The following is an 11,983-nucleotide window of genomic DNA, read 5'->3' as shown; positions in this document are numbered from 1 at the left end:
AAACCAAGTGAACAATTACGTAGAGGATGCTAAGATCATAGAATTCCAAATTCAAATCACACTATAATATACCATACCATTGATGCTCAATATATATATATATATATATATATATATATATTCAAATCAATATGTAACAATTAACTATATAACTCACCGAGCAACCGTATAATACCAAAAAGCTCCAAAATGAGCTCACAAAGAAAGTCCAAGCTACCACACTTAGAATGCTTCCAAAACATCAAAATATGTCCTAATTACCCCATAGAGTAAATGCACAAAATCTCATAAGCAACCAATATAAGAAACTCATGTTATACACATATCCTATTTGAACACTTTACTTAGATTTCTATGTACAGCTGCTGCTTGCAGAACTGTTTTGGCCATTTTAAACTCGAATTCATGACTTGATCATAAATAAGAAATAAACTAAACTCAATTATCTAACTAAGAAAATTGACCTCGTCTCATTTGGATTTTTCTATGATTTTATACAGTTTTTCAAAATCTGCACACTTTCAATGCATTCTTAGGTCAAAATTCTCATTTTCATACATTTTTCTCAAACCATGTCGATTCCAAATTATTCCAACTTCTGAATTTCAACTTAATATAACATATTTGACATAAACAACCAAAATCCAACTTTTATTTTATCATTTATATTCTCTCCCAAATCATTGACTTAATCAAATCAAAGTTCATATGATGAACTTGCATGAATCTTTTGAATCTAAGGATCATTTCAAGCCATAACTACTAAAATGCACTCATTTTATACACTTAAGATCAAACTCATATGAAACTCTAACTCTATCTCAACATGCAATCTATATAACAAGAATGTCAATCAAGAACAAGTGCAAAAATGGATTATACCTTACTTGATGATCAAATCTTTTAAAGATCTTGTAATGTCTCTTTGATTTGAGTTGAATCAAGCCTATGTGTATGAAAAATCGCACCTCTAGTGTGTGTGTGAGTTCTGGACTCAAATGACATGAAAAATGGGCCAAAAATCCAATTTCTTATGTTAAAACCCGAGTTGGGTTGGGTTGGGTTGACCCGGCTAGGTACCCATTTTGACTATCAACACTTAAAATATTCATAACTTTTTGCTCGGACCTCCGTTTTCTATGAGATTTTCGCCTATACGTTCATAAAGAAATAATCTATAACATCCAACAAAATATTTCAGAAAAGATCTCCCAAAAAAATCAGTTTTACGTATCTAATTGACGTGAAATTTTTCCCAAATCCTCTAATATACTCCTAAGAAGTATAATTCTAAAATTTCAAACCCAAACTCCCATTAAATCATAGGTTCTCTTATAAGGACATTATTAAAACACTAAGTAAAATTTTCCACTTTGACATAACATGTAACACAACTTCTCACATAATATTCTCTTTAACCTAATAATTAAATATACTTAACAAATAATTTGGGCAAATTATAAATTAGATGTTACAGGTTGGGGTTTCCATACAAACCATCTAAAGCTCTTTAGAGGTAGAGGACACAATATACGGATATCACACCTTCCAGGCCCTATTTTTTTTATAAAAAAATAGCATATATAATATTTATATACCAAAAAGCTCATCACACACTCTGAGACCCATTCAGGCTTTTATAATACAAATTTATATATCAACTTTTGAGATGCTTTTTCATGACGATTTTTTTTATTAACCTGGATATCCAATCCGTCATGCGAGCCGACTAATCCCGGAACGACCATCTGCTTTGCAGATAGCCCGAAGTCACCGTATTTGAACCTCCGTGGCCACAAGGGGATCTTTATTCCTTCTTGGATTTGAACCTGGGACCTCCTAATACTTTTGACATTTGGAGCCAAGCTCAAACCAATCAGACACCACCCTTGTGGTTTGGTTTTTTAATACTTAAGAAAGTTATGTTTCTAACAAATGTCAAATTTATTAATGTATCGGTTTCAAATGTTTGATATTTCCACTCAAACACATAAACCGTCATTTATTCATCGTATATGCGTGTGTGTGATCAAACACTTCACTTACAATTTGTTTTTTGATGGACATTTAATGCGGAAAACCCGATTCACATGATATTCATGTATAAAAAAGAGTTAAAAAAGCATTAAAAATAGTATTTACGTCTTTTGCACGAAAATCATTAATCATCCTTTTTCAAAAATTGCATAATGCTCTCTTAATTAACAAACTTTAGGTTTGTTACACTTTGGAAAAAAAAAATGTATACGCTAAAATACAATAAAAATGTATTAACTTAAAATATATTAATTAATTTAAAAAATATTCAATATAGACCAGATATTTCTAATGGTATAATTTGTATATAAATACGTATTTTTAGATAAAGAAAATGAAATAAATAGAAATAAAAGAATATAAATGAAAATCTATAAGCGTTATAAAATGTAAAAATCAAGAGAATTCGACCTAAATGAACATATTCCACAGCCAAATTGACTTCTTAACCATTTCTTTCCAGACTTTACCCAAAAATCATTAGGTCCGCAATTATTACGGGTCCAGTAAATGACAAAATGCTAGAGTTTTTTGGCTCAGGTTCGTAATTATCACGGATCTGGTCCAAAACCCATTTTTTTTGAATCCATGAGGACAGATCTGTAAGTGTCTGCCTTGGTGGTTTCATAGGAAAATGAGTTTTGGGTCGAATCTGTAATAATTGTGGACCGATGGTTACGGACTTGACCCAAAAACGTTGACTTTTAAGATTTCAATTTTCAATGCATTCAACACCTCTATTAAGATGTGCAAATAGCAATGGTGAGAAAGAGAACGATATAGACGGAGTTAGAAAATATTAAATAAATAATAGTTAAAAAATAAAAAAAACACCGCTTAATGGTAGGAAGTTTTTTTTTAAATTCCAATTAATTAGGATAGTGTACTTATAAAAGAGAAATTACCCAAAATAACCATTTTATACACGGTACGTTAACAAAATGGCAACCTTTTGGAGATTTTCCACAAAATGACCATCAAAATTGCCCATGGACGATTTTTGACTATAAGGTATGGATGAGTCACACAATGTATGCCATTTGGGGAACAAAAATCACATATATATATATATATATATATATGTGAAATCGTCCTCATTTTGTCCAAATCGCGTAATGAGGGCGATTTTGACCTCTATTCCGTCTTCTAGTGAAGTTCTAAAGACAATTTATGATGCAACGATTTGACGAGACATGAGGGCGCTTTTCATTGGTATTTTGTCTTTTTTAGAACCAAATGTAGCATATATATAAATCTTGTAGTATTCTCTATAAAATTGTAATAATCCAACCACTTTTACTCTCGCAGCCCTTAACCTTTGAACACAAATCACCACCATTAACACAAATATGAAATCACATCAAATTGATGATGGTTCCATGTATGTTCAAAGTGGCGAGTTAAGAGTTGTGAGAATAGAAATGTTTGGATCACTACAATTTTATAGAGAATACTACAAGATTTATATCTTTACATTGGTCATAAAAAGATAAAATACCAATGAAAATCGCACATGATGTCTCGTCAAATCGTCATTGATATGTCAAATCGTTGCGTCATAAGTTATCTTCACTATAAGACGAAATAGATGTCAAAATCGCCCCCATGGGGCGATTTTCACTTTTTGAGGGCGATTTTCCCATTTTCAGATACAATATATGATTTTCCCTCCCAAATGGTATACATGTGGGACCCATCCATACCTTATAGTCAAAATCGTCACGGGAGGCAATTTTGGTGGTCATTTTGTGAAAAAGTTTTAAAAAATGATCATTTTGTTAATGTACAGTATACAAAATATTTTGGGCAGGACGAACCCATAAATATTTTCAAATGGTGGTACCATTTGATTATAAGAAAAAAAATACCATTTGATTATAAGAAACAAATATATGATTTTTTTTTCCAAACAGTGACACCATTTGACTAAAAAAATGACACTAACAAGATTCGAACTTGGATCTATGATGAAATAAAAGCCTTGCAAAACCAACTCTACAAAATAAAGCTTGTTCTCATTGTAGTTTCAAAATATATACAGTAACACACAACAAATTAATACGATTGCAACTTTCACGAACCTAAATTTTTGTACTATTTGACGAAGAAATAATACGACGGAACGTGTGAATGTAACTACCATACTATGTCCGTCTTATTTTGGATAATTTCCCTTTAGAACATGGACTTATTTATTTATTTTTAGACGAATTAAAATAGAGATTATTTTGTATGAATCTTTCAATCAGTCACCACCACCACCACCACACAGGAGAGAACCCTGGTTTCAATCAGGAGTGGTAGCAAAGATGTCTTCATCGCTATCTTACGCTGCTCCCATTTCCAGACTCCCTTCTTCTCATTCGCCAAATTCAACACCTCTCTTTCCTTCTAGCATCCGTTCGCATGTATCTTACCCCATTTCTCACACCAATCGGTCAGCTCTCTATCATCATCCCTCTGTATGTGCGTTTTGTGTTGAATTCATCTCTGAATTTTAGTTAAAATTTAATTTTTTGATGTTTTTTTTGAAAAACCATAGTGGGGTTTCTAGGGTTCCTGTGAATCAATTAACATTCTGGATTGCGTGGGAGAAATTAACCGAGCAGTAATCGTAATGTTTGTTGTTTTAGGTTGCTTAGTTCAACTTTAGATGGGGCTAATCTTATCTCACTTTGTTGTTTTTGCGTGAATGTTGATGCAATTTCACCACAAGTTTCTATTAGTTGGTATCGGATTTTGTAAATCTATAGAGGGGTCGCTTCAAATCAACGAGTATGCTAGGTGTGGGTGTGTATGGCATAGTCAAAGTGATTTAGTAACTATAGTCGTATTCATTGAGTTTATTTGATTTGTAATTTGAAAATCTGGCATCATTTTTGCTTGTGGTTAAATTTGATGAATAGATGCATTTCGATTATGTTTCTTAGAATCGGTGATGTTTTTGTAAAGATTATTGTTGGGGGTATTTTTCTTCTAGTTTTCGTGTACGTTTACGAAGTCCCATTTGTGTTGAATTTATGGTAACCCAACTCAAAGTATGGTGTAATTAACCTAAATCTTGATGTTTTTGTGAAAAAACTGTAGTGGATTTTCTAGGGCTTTTAGTGAATCAATTATCATGATGGATTGTGTGTGTGATTCTGTAAGAAACATTTAGTGAGGAGGTTGTAATGTTTCTTGTTTTGAGGTTACTTAATTTTGACTTAAAAGTGTTGCCAATCGTAGCTCGATTTCTCGTTTAGGTTTCAATGCTGGTGCAATTTGTTTACAACTTTTTTCTAAATTATAATTGTTTTTTCTCAAAATCCTTTGTGGGTGTAGATCTAATCAATGAGTATTGTCAAGTGTGCTTTTTATGGCATGGTGTTAGTGAATTGCTAATTGGAGTATGAGTGGTTTCGAGGTTGTTTGATTGAACCTGAAAGTTTGGCATCAATTTTATGTTTGTGAACCATGAGGGCCAGCTCAACTAGCAAACTAGGGCTTGGGCTAATGGGGTTACTTGAGATGCATGCAAGTTGGCCCGGACACCCATGGTTACCCAAGAAAAGTCAAAAGTTTATGTTTGGTGAAATTTGTGAATCAATGTGTTTTAGTTCACTAAAGATAAAGGGTTTTCACTTATAGATTCGAAGTTGGTAAGTAATCATGATATCGACTCATATTGTTTGTAATATGGTTTGGCATTGTACCGGTAGATACTGATATGGGAACAACATTTTGTTATTCAATTGTACTTATGAGATGTACTGGACAACCTAGAAGGCCAAGATATAGTTCCGAGCCAGGGTTAGGTAATGGAAACAACCGCTCTACTCTTTAGGGTAGAGGTCAAATCTGCCTATATCTTACCCCCTAACCCCACCTCCGGGTGGGACATACTGGTTTCGTGTAGTTTGGTTTACTTGCACTTTAATTCTATACGGAATCACCGACTAAACCACAGAGTTGGATGCTAATGTACCTTTATTCTTTTTATTCCTTTTTGATATGTTTGGAAATGGTGTCATTATTGGAAAAGTAGTCATTGTCATGAAACATACATTGATATTTCGAGGTTGGGATCTACCGCTAATCCATGGAGGTTGGGATCTACTGATAACCCTTGACCTCCGGACCCTACTTTTGAGTGGGATGTACTGGGTTTGTTTGGTTTACTGTTTCAAAAGCAGACAATCACAATTTGATTATATATTCAAGAAGTTATTTGCTTTAGTTTCAAATGTGTGTTCTTTACATTGTCTAATGAGATGGCTCTTTTGCAGCTTGTTGAAGTTTGGTGTCAAATGCAGCTATGCCGATGCAGGCATAAAGGACACCAATTCCGTCACCATAGATGTTGAAGCAAATATCAAGGCTGAGAAGGTCTGAATATAGCACGTTGATGAATTATTTCATTTCATTTTATATTTTTATGTCAGCGTGCAGATAAAGGTTTGTTCTTTTATCAGATTGTAGTGTTGGGGGGCAGTGGCTTTGTCGGTTCGGCTATATGCAAGGCTGCAGTATCAAGGGGCATAGAAGTCATAAGCCTAAGCAGGTGCTCCAATTACTTTATCAAATTGTTTAATCTATAACTCTTTCTCTTAGCCAACTTATCTTGGTTTTTACTCGACTTCCTTATTCAAATTGCAAAACGGGTATTTAATTGTAAAGGGTCTATTCAAATATAATAATTAGTACGCATTGTCAGCCACGTAACCCTAATTGTGTCACGTAAATGAAGTAGATGACCTGATAAATAGTTTAAAAGGTTGCTTGATACCCATTGCTATAAGCGTTTCAATCAAATTTTTCAGGTCAGGACGGCCGACTACCTTGAGTTCATGGGAAGATCAGGTGACTTGGATCACGGGTATGCTAATGATTATAATGCCATTGAACAAGTGATTATATCAGTTTAGATAGTTATAAATAGTCAAGATGAATGAAAAGATTAATCCCTGTTAAAGGGCTGGTGCAGTTTAGCAGCCAGTTGAAATATCGAGAAGTAACATAGATTGGGACTATAAAGCAAAATACCTAAAATACCCCTCAATAGTACTCACTCCTTTGGTCCATTTGGGTTTTTTTTCCCTTCCTCTGGTAACCGTGGGTGTCTGGGCCAGTTTGAACGTAGTTTGATTAATCCCATGGGGCGCTGAAGATAATAGCCAGTAAAATCCCCAGTGGCCCTAAGAAGCTCCAAGGTCTAGCCTTTATTTGTCAGTTGAGCTGACCCTCAAGGATAAACCGTCCATTTGGGTTTGGTTTGGTGCTTTTCGGGTTCTTTTTTGGTTGACCACAAATTTATTCAACTTTACAGGAGATGTTTTCTATGTAAATTGGGATGAGGTACTTCCTGGTGCTACCGCGGTGATTTCAACCCTAGGAGGCTTTGGTAGTGAGGAACAAATGCAACGAATCAACGGTGAAGCGAATGTTATTGCTGTAACCGCTGCCAAGGAATATGGTATGATACTTTTTCCCGTGTCATGGTAACATGAGACCGACACATATTTGGTAACATATTGTTGATGACTTTAAGCTTTTTTGGCCTCTTTAACGGCAATTTGATAATATTCCTTCGTTCCAGAATAAATGTCAACGATGAAAAAGGCAAACAGTTTTAGAGATTAATTATTGAACTTTATAATCAACTACTCCCTCGGTCCTAAAATAAATGTCTACATTTCTATTTATATTTGTTCCAAAATAAGTGTTCTGTTTCAATTTTCAAAAATAGATGACTAAATTCTCAAATCTATCCTTTATTAATGCACAAATATTTAAGAGTTGCGAAGAGAGAGAAATTAATTAAGGGTAAAGTTGTCATTTAGTCAACTAAAAAATGTAATAATTATGCATGTTTGAAACTGTGTGTTATTTCTACTGTGGAACTTATTTTGCCGGAGGGAGTATATGACAATTTTTACCCTTAATGATAGAGGGAGTAATGAATTTCTCCATCTCATGAATAAGGACACAACTGGAAAGTAGGCACTTACTTTTGAAAGCGGACACTTATTTTGGGACACACTAAGGGGTTGTTTGGTTGGTTTTTTATTAAGTCCCTGTATGGGTAAAACTGTTTGTGTGGATGAATCTATCTGTATAGATTGCGAAAGGTTTTGTTTTGAGGGTTTTTTCATAGGTGGAAGGAACATATTTTTTAATTGGGAGGGACAGTTTGGAAAAAAACTTGGCTTTCTGCATAAAGCTCCCCCTTAAAAGCTTACCGCATAAGCCACTTCCTATATTATCAAGCCAATACCAAACAGTCACGTATAACTGACCGAATAAGCTGTGAGTCCCGTTAAGCTCGTTAAGCTACTAACAAACATGCTCTGAAATAGAAACATGAACACTTATTTTGTGATTGAGGAAGTAGTATACAAATAGTTTATTGACTCCATTTTTCTTGCAGGAATTCCGAAGTTTATCTTGATCTCGGTGCATGACTATAACATACCGTCATTTCTACTTTCGTCTGGGTACTTCACAGGAAAGCGAAAAGCCGAATCTGAGGTTCTTTCCAAATACCCAAATTCTGGTAATTCACAACCCATCTTTTCACATTTGGCATCTGATTTTTGCTTAAACCATTAGGTCTTGGCCTAGTGGCCACCTCCTTCCATAAATGCCTTGCCTTGGGCGTGCCCACCCGGGTTCTTTTCCAGGGGAGGACATGTTGTCTTTTCCGGTGCTTGCTTATGAGGTATGGCAAATAGGGTTCACAAAATGTGGACCACGGGGCCATGAGGTCCCCACCATTAAACCTTTTTTTTAAGAGTAATCTATTAGGGTTTTTTTTTAGTAATTTAGCCTTTTGTTAACTTGAAGATTATGGAGAAAGGTACGCTTTCGGTCCCAAAAAGAATCCAAGATTACCAATTTGCCCGTCAATAGTTGTAACGATATGTCGATAGCATTGATCTCTGTTCTAAACTAGATGTCCACAATAGAAAAGACATAATTTTAGAAATACGTGACTAATGCACTTTTTTTAATTAACTAAGAGATAAATGCATGAAATAGCAACCTATTTTCACAAATTTCTATACTATAGCATTTTACTTTCATTTTTTCTTATTACAGGCTTACAACAATGTACTTTAAAATTATTTTTTCATTACGGCATCGTACTTTGAAAATCTATTCGTTATAGCAATGACTAACCTGTTACCTTTTAAATCGGTTAACCCTTTTACTTTTTTTTACTTGTTTGGATTCAATGAGGTGATGTGGATGACGTCGACTAAAATAACAAGCAAAAAGAAAACCTATTTTAAATTATTATCTATGATTTTCATTTTTCATTGCTATGATTTAAAAAAAACATTTAATTTTTTGACTTTTTCTTATTAAATTGCATGCAAATTAAATATTCTGGAGTAAAATATTTCTTAAATAAATATGATATATTATCTTCGAGATAACTATTTAAAGGTAACACTTCTTATTTTATGTTTCAAAAAGATACATATCTTTTAAAGTTCTTTTTAAGATGTTCGAGATAAATTGTTATGTATAATTTTTTTAATATTGTTATATTAATGAATAATTCAAAAAAATCTAATTAATTTAATATATTTATACGTCAAGTAATTTTTTTTAAACAAGTATAATATATTCTTTAAAAGATGATATTTTTTGGTAAAAAAATAACAATTTTCATTATTTTTTTTCAAAAAATACATATTTTTAAAAAATATCAGTGAGATAAATCGTGTTTTACTAGTTTTATTAATATTAATATATTAACGAATAATTTAGAAATTTTTTAATTCATTTAATATATTTATTAAATAATATGTACAATATCTAAATAATAAAATATTAAAATTAAAAGTACAATGTTGTAGTAAGAACTAATAGATGCTATAATAAAATAATTTTGAAAGTACAATGTTGTAATAAGAAATGTCACATCACTAGTACATGTGGACAATCTATGTGGACAATGAGGTGGCATGGAGACTTGGTATAATGAGTAAATTTAAATCAAAAGGTTACCTAATGCTATAATGGTTAAAAATTTTAAAGTATAATGTGCCACCTCATTTTTAAAATAATTTGAAAGGTCATTGTTGTAATAAGAAAAACTGGAAGGACAATGCTATAATAAGGAAATTTATGATAGCAAATTTCTATTTTGCACATTTTGCCCATTAACTAAATGATGATTTTACCCTTAATCATAGGAGTAAAAGATTTCTCCATCTCATAATTAAAGGTTGAGTTGGAAATTAGGGACTTACTTTTGAAAGTGGACACTTAGGGCCTGTTTGTTAGCATCTTAATGAGACCTACAACTTTTTGTCAGCCATAAATGATTGTTTGGTAGTGACTTAAATGATATAGAATATGGCTTATTCAGTAAGCTTTTAGGGGAGAGCTTTATGCGGAAAGTCAAGTTTTTTTTCTTCCAAACCTGCCCCTCCCAATCAAAAACCACTCCTTCCATCTATGAAGAAAACCCTCCCAAATAAAAACCTTTTCATTCTATTCAGACAGATTAATCCACACAGACAGCTTATCCATACAGAACTTAATGGAAAACCAACCAAATAACCCCTTATTTTGGAACAAACTAAAACAAAAATGTGGACACATCCCGTCAAATGTTGTATCCTCTTTGTTGCGGTATGCAAAAATACTCTTCAATAACGACAAAATAAATGACTCTTTCTGTATTGATTTAACGATCAAATCCGTAAGTTGGTTTCGAATCTTTCCATAAAAGGAAAGTGTCGATTTTCAAGAAAACAAGTATTAGGAAACTTGATCAAGTCTAGAGATTTTACTTAACGCAGGTGTTGTATTAAGACCTGGATTCATATACGGAAAAAGAAAGGTGGGCGATTACGAAATCCCGCTCGATTTGATAGGCGAACCGCTTGAAAGATTTMTCMGTGCCACGWCAAGCTTCACCAAACCKCTGAGTTCTCTACCAGCCKYTGATCKASTTTTMGCTCCTCCTRTTWGTGTCGATGATGTTGCAGTGGCTGCAGTAAATGCAGTAAAAGATGACGATTTCTTTGGCATTTTTACAATCAACCAAATCAAGGAAGCTGCCGGTGGTGTGAAAGTGTAAGCGGGTGCGATCGTGGCATAGTCGATGATGCGTNAAAGTTCTTGTCGTACATCGGTTTGAAACGTTTGATATTATCACTTAAACACATAAAGTGTCGTTTATTCACCTTATAAACGTTTGATATTACCACTTAAACGAGTATTAGGAAAAAGAAAGATGGCCGATTACGAAATCCCGCTCGATTTGATAGGCGAACCGCTTGAAAGATTTATCCGTGCCACGACAAGCTTCACCAAACCTCTGAGTTCTCTACCAGCCGTTGATCGAGTTTTAGCTCCTCCTATTTGTGTCGATGATGTTGCAGTGGCTGCAGTAAATGCAGTAAAAGATGACGATTTCTTTGGCATTTTTACAATCAACCAAATCAAGGAAGCTGCCGGTGGTGTGAAAGTGTAAGCGGGTGCGATCGTGGCATAGTCGATGATGCGTATATATAATTATATATAGATATATCGTATAGCATATCGATATACGAAGTTGTAACGAGTAATTACTGCATGATATGCAATACAAAGATGCATTATGAAGGCTTGTAATTGAGAATTAGAGCTCTTGATATATATTTAAATGAACTTTCTCCATTTGATGCTTTTTTAGGGGTTATTTGTTTACCTCTTAATAGTTCTATTAAGATTCAATTTCTGAATCGTTAAAATGTGAATCTTGTTTGGTAAATAAAGTCTGTCTCTTAATGGTTTTTAAACCCTTTGAATGATTTTGTATCATGGGTTTCCTTTAACCATTCAACGTCCTAATTTCGTTGTAAATAAATACCAAACAATTATATTTCATTTTATACTTTATAATGAGAGTCTCTTAATCATTCTGTACCAAATCATTCAACAACTGTCTAACAACCTCTTATTT

The 11,983-nt window shown here is 33.5% G+C and overlaps 1 protein-coding gene across 1 annotated transcript; it reads left to right on the top strand.

The window, feature by feature from the left end:
* The first annotated feature begins 4,263 nt into the window (after window positions 1–4,263).
* LOC112501756 (uncharacterized protein At1g32220, chloroplastic) lies at window positions 4,264–11,706 on the top strand. Its single transcript, XM_025105469.1, has 8 exons — window positions 4,264–4,474; window positions 6,306–6,405; window positions 6,492–6,580; window positions 6,840–6,895; window positions 7,346–7,492; window positions 8,447–8,572; window positions 10,836–11,149; window positions 11,546–11,706. Exons 1-7 carry the CDS (start codon window positions 4,347–4,349, stop codon window positions 11,114–11,116), a joined length of 927 nt encoding a protein of 308 aa, XP_024961237.1. The 5' UTR covers window positions 4,264–4,346; the 3' UTR covers window positions 11,117–11,149; window positions 11,546–11,706.
* Window positions 11,707–11,983: the final 277 nt, after the last annotated feature.

This window comes from Cynara cardunculus, unplaced genomic scaffold, assembly GCF_001531365.2.
Source record: "Cynara cardunculus var. scolymus isolate 2C unplaced genomic scaffold, CcrdV1 Un_Scaffold_509, whole genome shotgun sequence".
Taxonomy (NCBI): domain Eukaryota; kingdom Viridiplantae; phylum Streptophyta; class Magnoliopsida; order Asterales; family Asteraceae; genus Cynara; species Cynara cardunculus.
This window is presented reverse-complemented; position numbering and strand designations above follow the sequence as displayed.